The sequence below is a fragment of the Urocampus carinirostris genome, chromosome 2 (assembly GCF_059441175.1).
Source record: "Urocampus carinirostris isolate Australia breed hairy pipefish chromosome 2, RoL_Ucar_1.0, whole genome shotgun sequence".
In the NCBI taxonomy this organism is placed as follows: domain Eukaryota; kingdom Metazoa; phylum Chordata; class Actinopteri; order Syngnathiformes; family Syngnathidae; genus Urocampus; species Urocampus carinirostris.
The window spans coordinates 33515906-33531814 of NC_142350.1; the positions used below are offsets into that span (position 1 = coordinate 33515906).

The 15909-nt window shown below is 37.7% G+C and overlaps 1 protein-coding gene across 3 annotated transcripts in view; it reads left to right on the forward strand.

Moving 5' to 3' along the window:
- Window positions 1–15909, forward strand: part of grik2 (glutamate receptor, ionotropic, kainate 2) — a 282326-nt gene that overhangs the window by 213802 nt on the left and 52615 nt on the right. For all 3 annotated transcript variants that reach the window (XM_088326235.1, XM_088326237.1, XM_088326236.1), the window contains one exon: window positions 2780–2898. In XM_088326235.1, coding sequence (XP_088182361.1) covers window positions 2780–2898 — 119 coding nt within the window. The remainder of the gene's footprint in view (window positions 1–2779; window positions 2899–15909) is intronic.

Genomic DNA, 15909 nt, shown 5'->3' on the forward strand with positions numbered 1-15909 from the left:
GCAGTCTAAATCTTACCTTTTGTACTCGAGCGCCGCTGGCGGCCGTTAGAAAAATCGCATAAATTGGCCGCATCACTGAATAAGCCGCAGGGTTGAAAGTTTGGGAAAAAAGTAGCGGCTTATAGTCTGGAATTTACGGTACATTTCTTACATTTTTGGCGCTCACTCCCCAGAGAAATTGTCCTTGACACCTTGGGCTGCAGAACGGCAACAGCACCAGATGCGTCAATTTTAGTTGTGCTCCGAGTTGTTTACGTCACGTGTTTTTGGATCATGTGACCATTAAAAATGGTGATTACACAGACGAGCACATATTTACTACTTTGCTGGAATAAAAAAATGAATGAGGACTGCGTCACGTAAAATATGAGACCTACATTTCAAGACTACAGCACCAGGGACACCATACTGTGGAGAATAGTGCCAGATTGGAACACATACACATCTTTTTGTGTCGTTGACATAGGAGGTTGTCGCGATAATGAAACACATTGCATTCACTTGTTATCGTTCTTCAAGGATTGAAGGAAATTTTAGAAATTTTAACATTCATTTATACGGAAGGAGAGGTGTAATTTTAAGAGATAGCAAATTGTGGGGCGTATAATGCACACTCGTATATAACACACAACCCTATATTTTTATTAAAAAATAGAAAAAAACATTTTTAAAATGTTTCACTTTTTTTCAGCTCAAACTAAGCATTGTAATAGACAAACCTTAATGAATATATGCGACCATGATTAAAATAATTTATTAACAATGTAAACTAGACATGATACCAACGTAAAATATACAGTGCATTTAATTAATTAAAGTCAAATTCATCCTCAGATTCCCTCATCATGCTTTCTTTGCATGTATTTATATCTTTCAGGACAAATTTCTGTTTGCTCTTTAACATTAGTTCCCGGTACCATGATTGAAAATAGTGTGAAAATCATATAAAATGTATGCATATCACAAATGTAATATATCACTAGTGCATTTAATATTTTGCGATTGTAGTCAGAAAACATCATGTTTTACGTGCATCCAAAGTTTGAGCTATATTTTGGATAAAAAAATGTGTGTCATCCACAAAAAAATATGGTAACCTTCATTTATTGTTCAATTCTGGTGTATAAATTGTGGACTTGTATTGTCGGTTAAAAAGTTGAAATATCGTAAGTATTTTGTAAATATTTAAAACGTTTTGTTAACATCCCCTCTTTTGCTAATATATGAATAATGTTCTATTGAGACACATGTTCTATTTTTTCCCTCTAAAAGGGCATCATACATGTTTTCAGACATCACCGTGTTGTTTTGTATTTGGAGCGCATGCTCTGTGGTAAAGAGCAGCTCCCCTTTTTCTTCGTTGCCACGGGGAAAAAAATGAATAAGCTGCACAGTATTTAACGTTGTAGAGTTTAAAACGTAGCAAAAAAGTAGCAGCTTATAGTCTAGAATTTTCGGTAATTGTTCACATAAGACAAGGAATAAATACACTGTTGTCTGGGGATTCCATCGAAAACATCAGTGTTAACAAGCGTTACGAGATGAAAGGGAAAACTCTTCATTTTCACTTCAAGACTGATAAAATTTCATGGTTAGATACCTACATGGCCCCAATTCATGGTTTTAATTCGAACTCAAATGCAAAGTGAATAGCTCACAGTGAGACAAGTATGCCATGTATTCAAATTGCATTAGTGAAATCCATGTATGCTCGAGATTACCTCGGACTGTTGCTCCTCAGGAAAAATCAAACCCGGTTACTATATTTAATTGTAGTCCAATCAACCTTTGCTAATGTGGTGTCACTTATATTCATCGCGAATAAATGAGAAACGTATCTGCTTGTGCGCCGTGTCGACTGGTGAAATCACAAAGGCCAACGTTGGCATAATAGGAATGAACAGTTGGAGCTGTTGAATATTAATGTTCCTCCAAGTATGACAATGAACTCATTTTCCGACCCCATTGGTCAAATTAGTTACTGGATAAATGAGGACAATCAATTGGAACATATACATGTATTTGATGTAGGATTTTATTTTAACTTTAAACACATACACACACAAATAGTCAAAACCAATTGTTTAAGGTCCAAAAATCTCAAAAATATAATGGTAAAAAAAAAGGGAGAATGTTTTTTTTTTTTTTCAAGTAATAACATTATATTCATTTTTTTCCAGTTTTGTCCCCAATGTCCCTTCCGATGTCTTTCCGTCCTAATAAAGAACATAGTTTTTATGAAGCATTAATGTGTATTGTGCTCAAGGCTAATATTCAAATGGTGGTATGGATGACGTGCAACATTGTCACACTATGTTTAATCTTAATTTTGATGCACATTTAACATGTTACAATGATAATTAATTTATAATTTTTTTTCTATTCTAATGCAAAACAAAATTAACATTTGTCTCTGGTACCGTGACGAAAGCTAGTGTGATGATGAGATAAGACCCAATACGTTTTGGGAAGTCAACTCAACCAATTGAGTGGTTAAAATTTGCCGCTCTAACTGCCGCCACCCGGGTTTCAATCCTGTTACAATAAATGCTTTGTAATATGGCAAACTTCATGTAGAATGCACACCCAAATTTTGAGTTATTTTTTAAGTTTAAAAAAGTGCATTCGACATGAATAAATATGGTTTTCAAGCACCAAACTATCACTAACTTTTTTTCTCCATCTTCTACAGGTTTGCTGGCTTTATCTGCCCTTTTCCAGTTGTGTCATCTTGCAACTACATTAAACCTGTGTGTGTGCTCTTTGTCGATTGCCACAGGTTTAGCCCCTACGAGTGGTATAACCCCCACCCTTGCAACCCCGACTCGGACCTAGTGGAAAACAATTTCACCCTGCTAAATAGTTTCTGGTTCGGAGTTGGAGCTCTCATGCAGCAAGGTAGACGCCTCTGCCTGCCCCTTTTCCCTAGCACAGGTCCCACTTTTTGCTGGGGGTCCATTTGCACTTGTCCTAGGCCCATGACCATGCATGGGGGCCTCTGTGCATGGAGCTAGGTTGCTCTGTGGTAGCTTCTACCAAGGTGGACCGTGATTTTATGCTTTGAGTGAAGCTATCTTTTTAATAGTAGTAAATATCCTGCATGTGCTCAGTCTCATTACCCTGAATTATGTATTTTAACAGGTAAGTACAACAATTTTGAGTAAAATACTCACCCACTCTGGCTGTTTTGTTCCCTATTAGATTGCACCATACCATATCTTCTCAACCAGTTGATCTTTAAATAAGAATGTACCACTGTCAAGTTCCCAATGTTGAATTATATTGACTGAAAGAATGGTTCTCAAATGGGGATATGAGGACCCCTGGGGCCACCTGAAGGTGCTTCGTATGGGGTATTTTTTGTTTTTCAACTTATTCAAATTACTATAAATCACGAGTGAGTGTTAGATGATTTCAATTTTTCAAAGAGATTTTAGATATGAAACTTGTGTTCAGACACCTAAAATGTTAGTTTAAAAAAGAAAGAGTAATATAACGTAAATTTCGGACTATAGAGCGCACCTGATTATAAGCCGCACCCACCACATTTTAAGGGGAAAACCGATTTTGTACTTACACAAGCCGCACCTGTATATAAGCCGCATGCGCCCACATTAAAAAATGTAACACAAACACAAAATTAACCCAAACCCGACTTTAAGTCCCGCGATTCAAACGGAATGTCCTTCATTAAAATACACAGTCCAAAAATCACAGCCGGCAAAATGAACGGAAAATGATACCGGTACTTAAGGTTTGATGCAGACCTGCAGCGTCCGAGTCCCGTTGAAAGTAATCCAAGGAAAAAAACGGTATATTTCCAAAGGTAAGGGTGGGAGAAATAAATATCCACTATTGTCCGCCGCGTCCACAATCACGTCTCACCGTTACTCTACTTTCCGTCAGCCCTCGTTTTTTTTCGCCCCTTCTTTTTGATTCGCCCGTGCAAAACATATCAGAATAAGTCTCTAAAATAAATACATTACAAAATATACAGTTGCAAATACATATTATACATGGTTACACATATTTACAAAGAAAGACGGTACACCGAGAGAGTTTTCAAAGCTTTAATAATAATAATATAACTTTCATCCCAAATGGTGCCTGTGACAGGGCAGTTAACGCTAGCAACACGCTTGCAACACAGCAAACGGGTCTTTTAAAAAAACATACCGTACTTGTAAAAATCACGGTAAACCGTCCTCATCTTCCTCCTTAGAACTGAAGCCATCAAAGTCGTCTTCCTAAGTGTCGGAAAAAAACTTTGTCATATAGACGTCGTCCCACGCTCCCATCCACTCCTGATTCTGTGCCCTCCTCTCCGTCACGCAGCAGACCGGCTTTTCTGAACCCATTGGTGATGGTGGATTTTTTTATGTGCCTTTCTTTTTGCATTTTGCATGATGAGGGTATGTTAATGCTAATTTAATTTGTGCACAAGCCAAGAAGTTGCAGTCTTATTCGGCGCATATATTCCACCGGTCTAAATCTTACCGGCCGTTAAATCCCTTAAAATTTGGTGATTTTAATAAAAGCCCATCACAATTAAAACCAATTGACAAAAAATGGATCTTTTTGGAGGGGAACAACATAAAATGGGTTATTTTTATTTCAAACAAAACATTGATGAAACAAACCCTCAAGACATTGGGAGTTTTTTTAGGCCCAACATATTGGCTCTTTCAATAAAACTGCTGATTTTACATAGCAAGGTTTTGGATGTAATTAATATCTGGGGTCACAGCTCTGTTCCGCCTCTGGTAGCATAACTTTCAAATTGCTAGATACGGTACCGCATTGGGACTTCCACTAGCAATGCGTCCTCTTCCTTACAAGCAGGATATGATGGTAATCACACAGGAGATGCTTAAAAGTCACAGTAGTCACATATAAGTCACATTGAATGTGAACAATATCACAAAAATATCTGATTCCACCCAAAAATGTAAGTTTTCAGTATGACACAGTCAAGGCTCGAACCTGCAACTTCCCAGTCTTGGGTTGGCACCCAACCCTAAGGTCACCAAGCTGGTCCGTCACTCCATATGAGACACGGCGCATTGCATGATAGGGCGTACCACAGAATTTGAAGGAAATCTGAAAATATTATGTGGGCCTTATGGTCTAGACTAGAGAATACTGTACATTTTGACAAAAATGTTGTTGTCTGTAATTGATATGTTTTTATTTTTGTAAACTAAGACATCAAATAACCATCCATCCATCCAGTTATCTGCACCGCTTATCCTCAGTAGGGTCGCGGGGGTGCTGGAGCCCATCCCAGCTATTTTCAGGCAGTGGGCAGGGGACACCATGAACTGGTTGTTAGCCAGTCTCAGGGCACACAGAGACAAACATTCACTCGCTTATTCGTACCTAGGGACAATTTGGATCAGCCAACTAACCTGAAATGCATGTTTTTGTAATGTGGGAGGAAACCGGAGTGCCGGGAGGGAACCCATGCAAGCACGGGGAGAACATGAAAACTCCACACAGGAGGTTTGATCTCATGAGCTCAGAACTGTGCTGCACACGCGCTAACCACTGCGCCGCCATGCTGCGACATCAAATATATGGTTTTAAATATGTGAGGAGAACAGGAGAGAGTGTAAATCTCAGATAAGAAATCCCAATCTGTTCTAAAAGCCCTCTCCGGTATCTTGTTAAAAATCTCTTAGGTTACAGATCTGCCCTAAACAGATTGCAAATAAAATAAAAAGAAACATGATTGACCAATAGTGACAATGATATAACTGCAGAATAGTTAAATAAAAAAACAACAGCAGTGAGGTATATTAGTCAAAATAATAAACTGGCAATCTCCTTTGCAAGTGTCCAATATAAAAGCAGAATAAACCAGTAATCATTTGGTCATTTATATATTCGTTTTAGTTGTCTCATCTCATCTCATTAGCTGCACCGCTTATCCTCAGTAGGGTCGCGGGGGTTCTGGAGCCCATCCCAGCAAACATCAGGCAGTGGGCAGGGGACACCCTGAACTGGTTGCCAGCCAATCGCAGGGCACATGGGGACAGACAACTCACTCGCACATTCACACCTAGGGACAATTTGGACCGGCCAATCCACCTGAAATGCATGTCTTTGGAATGTGGGAGGAAACCGGAGTGCCTGGAGGAAACCCACGCAAGCACGGGGAGGACATACAAACTCCGCACAGGAAGTCCGGTAGCTGGATTTGAACCCACACAGGAGGTTCCCAAGACCTTAGAACTGTGCCGCACACGCGCTAACCACTGCGCTGCCGTGCTGCCCTCGTTTTAGTTGTATTAGTACTAAAAAAAAGTTTGAACTAGTTACAAATATTAGTTGAGGGCAGATAAATGAAAAAAAAATGTTGAAAGCCGCTATTACCCTGAAAGACTAAATATTTATGTAGCTTATTCACAATGCTAGCGTAGCGTTTAGCATGTTGAAGATCTAGGTTTCACTGTAGTTATTTGCATGTATTTCGACCCATTTAAATGTTTGGAACGGCAAGGTCAGATTCCCTTGTTTTATTGTGAAGCTCTCATCTCCAGAAACGAATTTAAAACCTCGGGAACGGATCCCAGCATTTGTCTGTTGTCATTAACGTGTAGAGGTGGTAAACAACTACGGACGAGCGAGGAGACTGAAACGGGAACGTCATCAGCATACAACAAAAACAAAGGATTCCAATTGACCTTGTTGTTTTATTACTTTCGGAGGGGACTGCACATCATGTGATTTACTGGCAAGGAGTACAGGGGCGGACCCTTCGCTTGCCAAAAATCAGTACGAATAGTGCTCCTGCGCAGTTACCCGATTTGATGGCTTGATTTTTCAATGAGGAGTTATTTGAAAGCCTGAATGACGTTTCGAAACAGGTACAATAGATAACCGAAAGGGCAAATGCGTGGTCTCGATGCCCACCTCGCCTTTTTTCTGCAGGATGATTCATCCAACTAATTGGTTTAACCACATGTCATTAAAATAGTTCATTAATTAAAATAATATCAATATTAGGACAACCTAGTTTCAGATTGTGAATTTCGGTGTATTATTTCCATTTTGGACAAAGTAATAAGATGTGGAAATTTCAAAGTAGAGTGAGTCTATCTGATATTTTGATACTTAGAGTACTACTTTCACAAGTATAACAATATTAAAACAAACGATATATGCTCACGTATAAAACAAGATCAGCTATAAGCGAACCCCTTAAAACTGCTATATGATAGCCGCATCAAAAGAAATATGTACCCAAAATATGAATAAAACATGCTAAATAATAACTTAGATAAGTCTAGGGCCCGGTCACAGCCTTTCACGGGCGTATCGAGGCTGAATCACGGCCAGAAATTTCTGCCCGTGAAGCAGACGCTGTTGGACGCTTTGAGATCGCCATACAGACGAGATACAGCAGTGCTTTACACGCGGTCGGAAATTCACACGCGGTTGGCCACGCGAAAAAGTTTTGCGCTGCTCAAAACTTTAGACCACGTGTTAACCGCGGGCGGCACACGAGGTAATGACGTGGAAATGACGCGGAACGACGTGCTATGGCCGCGGCCAGGGCGTGGTTACACGTGGGTAGGACGCGAAATTTCAGCGGGTAATCGTGGTTGGAGCACGGTCATAGCATGTTCTGCGCCTGTATCGCGGTGTTATTACGTGAAATTAGCGTGTTACGCGTGTGACGGTCAAACGCCTTTCTCCGCGTATATACAGCGCGATTTGCCGAGCACACGTCAGTTGTGCTCGAGACGTCAAGGGGTCGACATGGATCCCTGTCACCGTAGTGACCTCGTCTTAATCCATTTTTAATTCTTGACATTTCTTTTCATTTCATAATAAGATAATAAAATAAAAATGAAAAAACTATTACAATAATAACATATTGGCTTCTTCGGTGCCATAGCTTAAAATTTTGATCTTCACGGGACTGTGTCTTGAGCGGTTATGATTTCTACAGCCTGGTGTTATGCGGAGAAATGCATCCCTGCCGCTACTACAACTTTTATATCACTTTTAGGGAATGTAATGGCGAACATATAACCAAAACCACTTCGTCTTTCATTTGTTGGGAATGTAATACAACATAAACCATTCCGTCTTTGTTTTTGTTGTGAACGTAATCGAACGGTAATGCACACCGTATATAAATCACTTTTGAGAACTGTTATGCACTCTACCGTAAAGCTTATTATGCAGAAATAAGCTTTATGGTAGAGTGCATAACAGTTTCAATACGAGCGATTTGAATAGAAAAAGGCAAAATAAACACGTTACCTGCTTAAAAGTGATTTGTATACGGCGTGCATTACCGTTCGATTACATTCACAACAAATACAAAGACGGAATGGTTTAAGTTGTAAGACGAAGTGGTTTTGGTTATAAGTGAGATAAAACGAGGTAAAAGTGGCTGTAGTAGCGAGGGGATGCAAATCTCGGCAGGGATGCAGTTCTCGGCATAACACCGGCTCGGCAGCTTTTATACCCGTGGTCCACACGCCGAAATGACGCGGAAATGACGCGATGAGGAAGCGGAACAGTCGCCGGCGTCTGTTTTGCGGGCATACCACCGATGAACAGCGGGTTGGCCAATTTTGCGCATTTTCCATCGCGGGCAACCACGGGCAAAAAAAAAAATCGCAAAATTTTACCCGCAATACAGACGCAAACGGCTGTGTGACCAGGCCCTTACCAAACCACTATTAAATGCAAAAATAAAAAATCTTAAACCATTGATTTGCCTCTTTAACTCAATTGTTGTTGTAACTGTTGCTCTTTTTTTATTACTAAGTTTCTTGGGCACCACTATTATCTGCAAAAAGTGCAACAAAACGCATGAGATCACAATAAAATGAGATGGGGTCTCGCTCAAACGCAATCAGGACGGCACAGATTGACAAAATATTAGGAAGGTAAGCCAAGGAGTAAGCATGAGGACATGGCACAGCGTTTGGCCAGTGGGTGGCCATGACTGTCTCATACCTCTTTGCATCTGTTTTGTTTTATGTGCATGAAAGCCGACCACTTGATTTCAGTATTGTATTTTATCGTTCTAATTTGGCTTGTATGCAAGCATATACGATGAAACGTATCATGATTAATTCTAGTTTTTTTGGTGTTATCAATTTCTGTAAGAAATTTGAGTAACAATAAAATAGCTTATCTTATAAAGTGGCATCATAAAAATAACAGATAATGTGATTTCACAAGCTTGGCACATTGAATGTTAAAATCAATTGTTCTAATAGAAGAATACCTTTGGCTGTATTCTTTCGTTCTTTCTTTTATCTCCCTTTTATCTCTCTTCATCTCTTCATCTCTCGTCATCCCTCTTCATCTCTCTTTAGATTTGTTCATCTATCTTTCTTTTCTCTTTATCTCTCTTTGTCTCTCTCCATCTCTCTTTGTTTCTGTTCATCTCTCTTTGTCTCTCTCCGTGTCACTTTGTCTCTCTCCATCTCTCTTTGTTTCTCTTCATCTCTCTTTGTCTCCGTCTGTGTCACTTTGTCTCTCTTTATCACTATCTTTATCTCTTTTCATCTCTCTATATCTATATTTATCGCTGTTTTCTTCCTTTATCTATCTTTATCCATCTATCTTTGTCTCTCTTTGTCTCTCTATGTCTCACTTTGTCTTTATTCAGCTCTCTTCATCTCTCTTTATCTCTCTCCATCCCTCTTTGTTTGTCTTCATCTCTCTTTGTCTCTCTTTATCTCTATCTTTCTTTATCTCTCTTCATCTCTCTATATCTATATTTAACAGTGCTTTCCCCTTTTATCTATTTTTGTCTTTCTTTCTCTCTCTCCGTCTCACTTTGTCTCTCTTCAGCTCTCTTCCTCCCTCTTTGTCTCACTTTGTTTCTCTTCATTTCTCTTTGTTTCTTCTTGTCGCTCTTCATCTCTCTTTATCTCTCTTTATCTCTATATCTCTCTTCACCTCTCTTCATTTCTCTTTATCTCTTTTCATCTCTCTTCATCTCTCATCATCTCTCTTCATCTCTCTTTATCTCTTTTCATCTCTCTTCATCCCTTTTCATCTCTCTTCATCTCTCTTCATCTTTCTTCATCTCTGTTAATCTCTCTTTATCTCTGTCTTTTTTCTTTCTCTTTTTCTCTCCTTGTCTTTCTTCGTCTCTCTCCATCTATCTTTGTCTTGCTTTATCTCACTTTATATTTCTTTATTTCTCTTTATCTCTCTTTATCTATATATATTGCTATGTTTTCTTTCTCTTTATCTCTCTTTGTCTCTTTCCATCTCTCTTCATCTCTCTTTGCCTCTCTTTGTCTCTCTTTTTTTCTCTTTGTTTCTCCTTGTCTCGCTTTCTCTATTTGTCTCTCTTTATCCCTCTATCTCTCTTCATCTCTGTTCATCTCTCTTTATCCCTCTTCGCCTCTCTTCATTTCTCTTCATCCCTTTTCATCTCTCTTTATCGCTCTTTGTCTCTCTTCATCTCACTTCATCTCTCTTCATCTCTCTTTCTCACTCTTCGTCTTTCTTTGTTTCACATTGTTTCTCTTCGTCTCTCTTTGTCTCTCTTTATCCATCTAGCTCTCTTCATCTCTCTTCATCTCTCGTTGTCTATCTTTGCCTCTCTTTGTTTCTCTTCATCTCTATATCTCTTATCATCTCATTTTTTTCTCCCTTTATCTCTCCTCATATCTCTCTCTCTTTCTCTCTCTGTTTCTCTTTCTCTCTCTCTCTCTCTCACCCTCCCCTTTCAGCCTTTCCTTCATTCTCTTTAATCTACTACTCCGGGCCCCTGCGAGATAACTTTCCCTACCATGTGCCCATAAGCCAAAATGTATTTGTTGACACCCCTGCTGTGTACCATGAAAAGCCTATATTCAAAAATTGAATATAAATTGCCTTTAAACATGTGTGCCCATTTTTAAGTGTTGCTAACATGACTCAACTGGTTGAGAAAATGTGGAGTTTGTCCCAAAAAACGCTCAAATAGATACGAGTGAAAAATAAAGTATGTTCTTGTCAGAGTGTGCAGAATCTCAATGTAAAGAGGCTCCCTGCCCGGTGGCTTACACCACCCCCAGAAAATTGTGGGAAGTGCTGTTCGGTCATGACGTTACCTTGGGTACATGACAGTCAGCCCCGACCAAGTTTAAAACATCTCAGGGGTCGTCTTTTTTTCTCTCTGTTGCTCACTGCTTAAGGGTAAGATTCGTTTCTGAGAAATAAAATGTAGCTGGACATTGCAACAAATTCATTTTTAACTATTTTTTCCCTCAAAATGAGATTGTTTAAGTGTACACAAAAGAATTTATCATATAGCCGGTGAAAATGTCTGCACCTACAGCAAGCAACGGCTGTGTAAGAGCTGGAGCTTGTTGTACGTTGGCACCATTCATGGAAAATGAACTGCATTGCCTGTTTTTGAGATGTAATACTGAGTGCACCCAGCTTCTAAATCACATTCCATCTGTTTGTGTCAAAACTTACATATTTGTACACTGCCAAATTAAACATGCACCAGGCGAAACCTTTCTTGGCCGTTGAAACTCCATGCAGCAGTAGCAAGTGCATCATGGACCTTTAATGGTTCCTTTGTGTAGTATTGAATATGTTGTGTTAATCTCTGAATAGTTGGTCTATGAAAAACAGTTTAAAACTGTGTTGACTCATTAAACACCAAGCAGTCTTCCGAGTTTTTCAGGCTTAAAAATACAGGGTGACCCAAAATAATTGATACCCACTCTACGGCTGATAAAACAATTTTAAATATGCCTGTGGTAGCCAGAAAAAACCTTGTATAGTTAACCACCCAAAAATGAAAATTGAATTTGCAGTGACACCACGAAAACCATAAGCCATATCTGTATTTGCTTTCCAACACCATAAACCATAGCACGTATCTTTAATCCTTCAAGTTCAACATGGTGTTTTTTTAATAAGACTCATTGTCTTAACTCTAAAAAGCCATGAATGACATAAGACTCACAAAGACCGTTTGTGTACAAACGGGACGAAGGATAAGGAGGCGTTAGCCATTGGATATTTAGTCCGGTTATGTCTTCATCTATTCTGATGAATAATAAACACATGATGTAAAAAATATAGTTTTATTAATTGCATGCTATCCAAAAAATGATCCGATTCAAAGCTCTATATTTGATCTTGCTTTTATAACATAAAGACAATGATTTTACTATACCGTTATATCCTTTTACTTTTATACTATATTAATAATAAGAATACATTTTATGACAAAGTGCCCTTCAGGGCACCCATGGTCGCTTTACACAGAATATCAAACAACCATAAAACAAGAAATAAAACAAACAAGCAGAAAATACAAAAATAAAGGGCTGTTAAAAAAAAAAAGGGGGGGGGGGGGCGACGTGTAAGGCAGTTTATTATGGATAAGCAAGTCTGGGGTGAGTTTGGAGTCCGGATTTAAACCTTATTGAAAATGAATAATGGTCTGTTGAGTTTAACCAAGCAAAAAAAGAAATAACCGAGCTGGCACTGCACATAACGGCGCACAGCAGTGATTATTTGACGTTCTATCACCAATATTGCTAAATGTGATTAACGTATTTTCCGGACTATAACGTGCACCTCAAAACTGCAATTTGAACGTGCGCCTTATATTCCAGTGTGCCTTTTTCACATGAAAATATGGCTAATGAAATTGGAAATCCATAGTTACAACTAAATGATACTGTAACTGTTCTGCCTTTGACAAACATATAGAAAGGTCTTCGAGTGCCCACTAATGGTTAACATGTTAATCGTTTGTTGCTAAAATTAATTTTAGTGGTAAAAGCGGGTGATAGTGATTTATCTTTTATTTTTTTTATTTAAATGTATTTATTTATCTTTTTATGCAACCCTCGCTTTAACTGTAGCTTAAATCCTATGAGCCTTATAGTCCAGTACGCCTATTATATGTAAAATATATCACTATTTTGAGGAGATGTGCCTTATAATTTGGTGTGTCTTATAGTGCGGAAAATACAGTACATTTAATGCCATTTCGTTATTGATGCAAAAATTAATGTTTCAACTGTGATATAGTTGATATTTTTATATAACTGCGCTTTAGTTTGACTCTGCTTGGATACATCATGATCAGTCAGAAAAAATCAAGCTGGAGGTAAATAAATAATCATAAGTCTAATAAGCCTAGACCTAAGGCAAAGGAATCTCACAGACTTTTGGGATAAAATAACAGCCTGTCAAAGACACAACCTCTGTAACTAAAACGTAAAGAAAATGTAATATAACGTATGAAAATAATGTAAACATTGACATTGACTAGTACTGAAAATATACAAAAAGTACTGACATATAAGGACTGAAATATAAGTACCACAGAAAATGGTGCCCCTACAACCCTAGTGGTTAAGGGATACATCCACCCACCCACCAAATAGTATGAACATTTTTTAATTAGTATAAAAGAAGTAAACAGGACCAAAAGTCATGAAGACTACTGGAAATTCTAGGTATTGAAACTGCGTCATCCGGTGGACATATTTAGACTGCATCATTTTGACATCATGGGCCTTGTTTTTGTTTCTTGTGCTGCTTTCAGCGTTGTCTTGCGGGCTGGATTAAGTCCGTTGGTGGGCCTGATATGGTCTGCTGGCAGTATTTTTAACACCCGTGCTAGCTGTAGTAATGCTAGTTAATTGCATTCAGTGAAGGTCGAAACATAAAATGGAAATTTCGTTTGATTTAGGTTTCGAATAACGGTGTAAGATCACAAAAGAAGTGTGTGGATTGTTTGTGGGGCTGCTTAATTTAAAGATTATAAACAAAAGTCTCGTAACATTTACGTAGAAAAAAAAGGTAGTTGGGGCAGTTAATAATAATCCCCCCCCCCCTTTTTTTTTTTTAACCTTAGATAGCGGTCTGGCCAATGGAAATATCTGACATTTTTTTGCAAAATTAATGCTTAAGAGTACCTCTAGCCACTCGCCATAGATAGATGGGTTTAATGTATCTTATTTCTTATCCCCCTTTCATGACAATGTTGATTTATTTACAATTCAGGACAGATTATTTTCCTCCAGTTTTACCCTTTTCACTCTATTGGGTCACCCTGTCGTATACAACCCCTTGTTTATGGATTTTTGCATAATATTCCAATACAGCTAGAGTTAATTAAACTTAACAGCCAAGTCTTATTGAATATAAAGTTCCCCTGCTACTGCCGTATTTTTCCCAATGGGTCGACCACGCAGTCTTTTTTTCTTTTCTTTTCTGAATGCAGATTGCTTTTCTCGCAAAGGGAGTGGAGCGCTTAGTACTTAACCTGCTCTCTTTATCAGCCGTGAATGAATGTCCGAAATCCCAGCTTTCAATTGCTTAAGCAGCTCGGGTAAAACAGATTATATAAAACTCAGGCTCTTCTTTATCTCAATGCATACTCATGGCCAATTTTTTTCAAGTAGAAACTTCATTTTGCATAACATATGGTATTAGTGGTATTTTCTAGTGGAGTGTTTTTCAACCAGGTGTGCCACGGCACACTAGTGTGACATGAGACCTTGTCTAGTGTGCCGGAGGGAAATTGCACAATTTCATCTTTGGAAAATAAAGTAAAATAAACATGATATTGCATTCTCCCAGTGATCAGCCAAGTAACTTTAAGATTCCATATAGTAAGTGGCAGCATTTTCTTTTTTCATTTTACACACCAATTATCTGCTCATAAGGCAATAAAGAGAAATAGTGAATATAGTACATATATTGAATACCATAATTTGATTGATGGAGCTTTTTAATGTTGTTTTGCATACATTAATAAATAAGTAAGAAAAGGCAATATTGTTTTAAATTGTTTTCTTATTTTCCAAGAAAAAAAAGGAAAATGTTAGAATGTAGTGAAATAAATATTTAGTTTGACAGGCAAATAATTTTTGCTCATTTCAAGTATTATTTTTGTTATTTTCCCGGAAGACAAGATGCAAAGATGGTATGACTAACTCAAATAAGAAATAACAGCGAAATTATTAACCAAAGCTTAAAAAACATCTACGAAAAATCACAAAAACAATGGCAGACATGTATTGCTTTAACATTTTGATTTAAATAAATGTCCCTTCATAAATGTTCTAACTTATTTTGTTTGATTAAGTCCATTCATGCTTTCTGCAGAGCCCTAAGCCTTTAAGCTGTTTGAGACAAAATGTGGAATTGAGTAAAAATCAAGTTATTATTGTTTCTTTACCCCCCCAAAAAAAAGACATGGTAAAAATGTTTCGCTCCACTGAATTATTTTTTTTACTATTTTTATTCAATAATTATAAGTACCGTATAATTTCATTATATATTATTATATCATATCATATTATTATATCATTATTTAATTAATAATAAAAATTGTAGATCATTTGTTATTTAGTCTAGGAGAACAAGATAAAAATGTATTAAAATTAAAAAAAATAGGCTAAAATTACGGAAAGATCCTTTACTACAGGTAAATTGATATCCGAAATAAATAACATGATTTACATCCTAAACTATGGTCACCACAAAAGTAAAACCTTATACTGTCAATTTAAGCTTTAAATGGACATTGTGTACTATTCAGCGCCTCCTAGAGGTAAAAAGACTTCATAAAAAACAGTTATTTGAATATTAAACAATAATACATTAAATATAATCTAAAATTGTGTTTTTTATTACTCAAAGGTCAAGAAATGTACACTTATTTTTCAAGACATGAGCCTCACTTAGAGGGAGCTGACATCATTGTACATTTTCCTGCTAAGGGTACCCCAAAAAACAAAAAAACATTATGAAAAGCTGTGCAAAAAAATGAGAAAATAAATTGTGGGGTTTGCTCACTTGGAATGTTTGCTTTCTGGCATTCGTTTTTAGTTATATTACACAATGCAATGGCAACTAGTGGTCATATATTACTCAGTGTCCCTTTACTCTTATCGA